The sequence below is a fragment of the Zonotrichia leucophrys genome, chromosome 10 (assembly GCF_028769735.1).
Source record: "Zonotrichia leucophrys gambelii isolate GWCS_2022_RI chromosome 10, RI_Zleu_2.0, whole genome shotgun sequence".
Lineage (NCBI taxonomy): Eukaryota > Metazoa > Chordata > Aves > Passeriformes > Passerellidae > Zonotrichia > Zonotrichia leucophrys.
The window spans coordinates 3132971-3137500 of NC_088180.1; the positions used below are offsets into that span (position 1 = coordinate 3132971).

The following is a 4530-nucleotide window of genomic DNA, read 5'->3' on the forward strand; positions in this document are numbered from 1 at the left end:
AATCACCTCGACCAGCTCATGCACATTTTTAATGTTAATGGGCCAAGGTATGTACTATAAATGGAATATCAAAGTGCAGTCATGTTACCATCACTCCTTGTCCAAAGGAAATGTAGCATTACGTCGTTGTAAAAGCATCTAATAGCGGAAATGGGGAGGAGAGTGCAAGTTTGATTTATTAATCCAGCTGTTTGCTCAGGCTGGCTAAAACCATCATACACACTGAAACAGCTTTTTCGACAGACCTCAATTCAGGTACCACAAAAACCCCTGTGGCAACTTCAGTAAGTGAACGCGACCAAGAAATAGAAAGGGAATTGAGAGTGTAGGACAGCGTTTTTACAGGGACTTGTCACTTTCTACCTGAGGAAGGATGCATGCTGACATCTTGGCCAGGTTCCACGGGCATGTCACAGGGGCAGTGACAGACATCGAGAGCTTCACATCCTCGTTCTCCTCCTTGCTGCGCAGCGCCGACCGCGCTCCCTCACGCCACAAAATGGCGGCCACGGCCTCCGCGCGCCTCTCTCCCCTCAGCGCCAAGAGCCGGACCCGCCAGATCGGCACGGCCGGGGGCTGCTTGGGAGCAGGGAGAGGATGTAGGGACACTGCCCTTGGAGGGGGAGAGAAAGAAGACGAAAAGGAAAGAGAAGAAGAAGAAAAATAAGAGAGAGCCAGGGGCTGCGCGGGGTAACGCTGAGGAGAAAGAACCAACCGCCCCTCACGAGGCTGGGTCGCCACAGAAGGTGCGGCGCGAGCCCCCGCGTGCCTCGCGCTGATTGGCCAACAATTCCCGCCGCTCGCCCTCTCCGTCTTCCTATTGGCTGCTGCTTCCCGCCCAGCTCCCGCGCGCTGCCCGCCGCCGCCCCTCAGAGCCCTCAGAACCCTGAGTCCCCTCAGAGTCCTCAGCCTCTCCGCGGGGAATGGCGGCAGCTGGCGGCAGTCGTGGCTCCCAGCCTGGGCTGGCTTCGGCGCCAGGCACCGCCGGCGACACCTCCCTCCTCGGTAGCGCCACAGTGTGGCCCTTGAAGCGCTGCGCTCGCTTCCTCCCCCCGAAGGACGGTGACGATGAGGGGCAGGTCACCTCGTGGAAGGTGCCGGCGGCGCGGGGAGGGCGCTGGGATGGTGTGGGGTGACTGACTCTGCTCTGAGGCAAACTCGAATAAATGAGGTCTTTCAGGTGTCTTTTTGCGAGTCTAGAGCTAAAGCAGGAATCGGGAGAGATTTTATTTCATGAATTATTAATGACGACACATCTGAGTGTTAGTGGCCCACTTTTTTTTTATTCCTTCATTCAGCAGTAACCTGTGATATTAAAATCTAGAGATGAAGGTGGAAGAATCCAGAGGGTTGTCCCAAGTAGTTAAATCTGTATATGGAGGTGTAATTAGTGAAAAAATCATTTAATGTGCCTCCTGTCTGTGGGAGTGAAGGGCAAGTTGAATTAGTGAGATATGAATTACACACCTGGCTTTTGAGACCTTTTATTTGGCACTAGAAATTGGAATTGTAGATTCTGTACTTGCAGAGCCAGATTTTCCTTTGTCTGTCTTTTTAAAGGTGTTTGAATCAAATGAAGAATCAGGCCCTCTTGTCCTTACCATTGTGGAGTCTGGCCATTTCTTTATTTCCCAAGGGCAAACAGTGCTGGTAAGTTTGTCGTGTATAAAGAACATTTTTCCTTCATGTTACCATCAGTATTAACTTGGTTTCTTTTCTCAGCTTCATCTTCTCTCCCACAGAGTAGGAACTGTCAATTTTGTTTTGCTCATGGTAATTCTCATGTGCCGTTTTCCCTTTACATTTATCAGAATAATACTAAATGCAGTATTTCATGCTGAGGATTCACATTTCTTCTGCTGTTCTAAAAATCTAGATGAAGAGGTAATGCTAAGTGTTGATGATGTTGAAAGATATTTGGGGTTTTTTTTATGATTCTTCTAAGAAAACAGGAAAATTTCTAAACACCGTTTGGAAATAGGTAAAACTATAATTTGCTAGATGGTCCAGCTGACTGCTTGCCAGTGACCTGCTAGTATTTTGGTTTGACAGTCTGGTTTATCAAAGGGTTTGGTATTTTCTATGCTGGATGATGAGATTTAACATACCACATAAGATCCTTGGAGACAAAATCCAAACTTGTGTCAGCTGGTTTTCCTGTAGCCTGCACTTGCTTAACCATACCCAGCTACTAAACTAAAGAATTCACAAAGACACCAAAAGGAAAATTCTGTCTAGAAGGAGTGGGTTTGGTGCTCTGACACAGAAGACCTTGTGGAAGGTGGAATTAAGTGTGTTCATTGTATCACCAGTACTCAGTGTGATAACGAGGAGAGCCGGCTGATAAATGTGTTAGAGAGGTATTACAAACCACTGGAAGATGCTGCAGTGTAAAGATAGCAAAGCTTTTTTAACAGCATGTATAAGAGACTGTGTTGCAGCTTTAAATATGTATAAGCTTATAAATTAGTTTGTACTGTGCCTCTTAAAGGGTCATAAACTTATAGAAATTTAAGTGTAGGGCAGAACCATGGATACCCTTGAATTTTTTGAATTTTTGTGTGTTGGAAGCATTGAATAGTTAATGCATGAGCTAACAGAGAGCTGCTACTGGGGATGGCCCTCAGCTCATTTAGTGAGGACAAGGTAAAAAGGGACTGTGGAAAGTATTTCAGCAGTTGTGTTGAATAAGAAAAAGGAAAGAGGTTTTGAAAATGTGGATGGAAATGAGACTTCCTTATTGTGTTGAATAAGAAAAAGGGAAGAGGTTTTGAAAATGTGGATGGAAATGAGACTTGCTGCCATCCCTTACCCCATTCTGCTTGGAATGGCTCAGTGCAGGATGCTCCTGTTCCTGTCAGTGACCAGTAAGTGGCATTCCCCTGGAAGTCCTTGAGATAACCATGTAAAAGATAACAGCACTTCTGATAACCAACCCAAGGGCAGAAAAGGCACAACCCAGAGCTGCAGCCCTTCAAAGGCTTGGCTGGCAAAGGCTGGATCTGGCAAGGAACAGGACAGATAAAAGTGTGCTGTGGGGAAGGATGAGGGATCAGAAAAGCTGCTAAAAACTTGGCTGAGAAAAGCACTTTCTTGCAGCTCCTGTGTTTAGTGGCCACTGAAGCTTTCAGGCAGCTGCTTTGCTTGAAATGCCAGATGAGGAATTTCTGGGATGTAGCAGGAGTGTTCCAGCTTCTGTGAGACACTGAGATACTGTGGGAGCCATCACAGAGTGCAGGAGAGGTGGAACAGACATGCTTGGTAGATGTGACCAAAATATAGCACTGAGAGTTCAAAAGAAAAAAAAAAAAGTTGTTTTGGTTTGTTTCAAACATTAATTTTGGCAACCTTAAAGCTGACAGACTGACATTTAGAGTTTGTTAAAGAAAAGCTACATCAAGTTGGTTTTACAGCCTGTGGATTGCTTTGGGTGCAGCTTTGAGCAGGACGTTTTGGGCTGGTGGCACAGGTGTGTTGTGTGCCTGCAGGGCTGAACTGGTGGGACTGGTTCATACTGGGACTGTGGGTTTCTGAGACTGGAGCAGCTGCAGTCCTCCCACTCATCCTCTGGAGCCTACCTGAGGGGCTGAAACCCCACAAACACCCCCTGTGCTCGTGTTCATGGGATCCCAGCAGGGTTTGGGCTGGGAGGGACCTTGCAGCTCCTCAGTGCCAGGGGCAGGGACACCTGCACTGTCCCCAGAGCCCCAGCCAGCCTGTTCCCACTCCCAGGGATGGGGCATTTGGCAAACTCCTCCCTGAGATAACAACAAACCACCCTGCAGTGCTGCTCAGGCTGTATTTTGCTGCAGAAATCATCAGAATTGGTTAATCCCAGTGGCTCCATCTCCCTCCAGTGCAGCTGTCAGTGCTGTCACAAAGCTGTCACAACATTTAAGCTGGCTTTGCACGACCAAGTGGAGCCCGTGCCTGGAGCCTGTCACACTCCAGCTCCACTCACTGGGGCTCCATTGTGCTGCTCTGTCACAGGGATCCTGCACAGCTCCTGCTCCACAGGGAGTGCTGCAGCTGCTGGCACGGTGTCACTTGTGCTGTCACCTCCTCTGGCTGGCCTGGGCTGTGTCCCTTGCATTGCCAGGGTGTCCCCCACACCTGTGTGCTGCCTTACATTGAAATTCCCTCTGCTGTGCTCACAGAGCTGCATCCTTCAAACTGTTGCTGCCTTGTCTTTTGATCTCTCTCCTAATCCCTGCTTTGATGTGCTCCAGGCTCCTGGTTTGAGGGAGCTGGATAACAATTATTGGAGCTTTGTACCTGTGCACAGGAACAAGATCTGGGTCACAGGGACATTTCCTTCCCAACTGCAGAACTTCAATTTTTGTAACATTTTCATTGATGAATAATAAAAGGATTTCTTTTTCTGTTTTTCACCATGAACAACATTTGCACAAAACTGAGAGTTGTGAAGAAAAAATTCTGTTTTCAGTATCCATAGTAGGAACAATACTATGGATTCAAGTACTTCTGACTGCTATCAAAATATTCTGCCTGTGATGGGTGTACTTACAT

At 47.6% G+C, this 4530-nt stretch overlaps 1 protein-coding gene across 3 annotated transcripts in view; it reads left to right on the forward strand.

The window, feature by feature from the left end:
- The first annotated feature begins 618 nt into the window (after positions 1–618).
- The window catches only part of REC114 (REC114 meiotic recombination protein), an 18493-nt gene continuing 14581 nt past the window's right edge, over positions 619–4530 (forward strand). For 2 of the 3 annotated variants that reach the window (XM_064722547.1, XM_064722548.1), the window contains exons 1-2: positions 619–1094; positions 1561–1650. In XM_064722547.1, the coding sequence (XP_064578617.1) occupies positions 924–1094; positions 1561–1650 (261 nt within the window). In that variant the 5' untranslated portion in view covers positions 619–923. The remainder of the gene's footprint in view (positions 1095–1560; positions 1651–4530) is intronic. The other variant, XM_064722549.1, reaches the window with a different exon arrangement.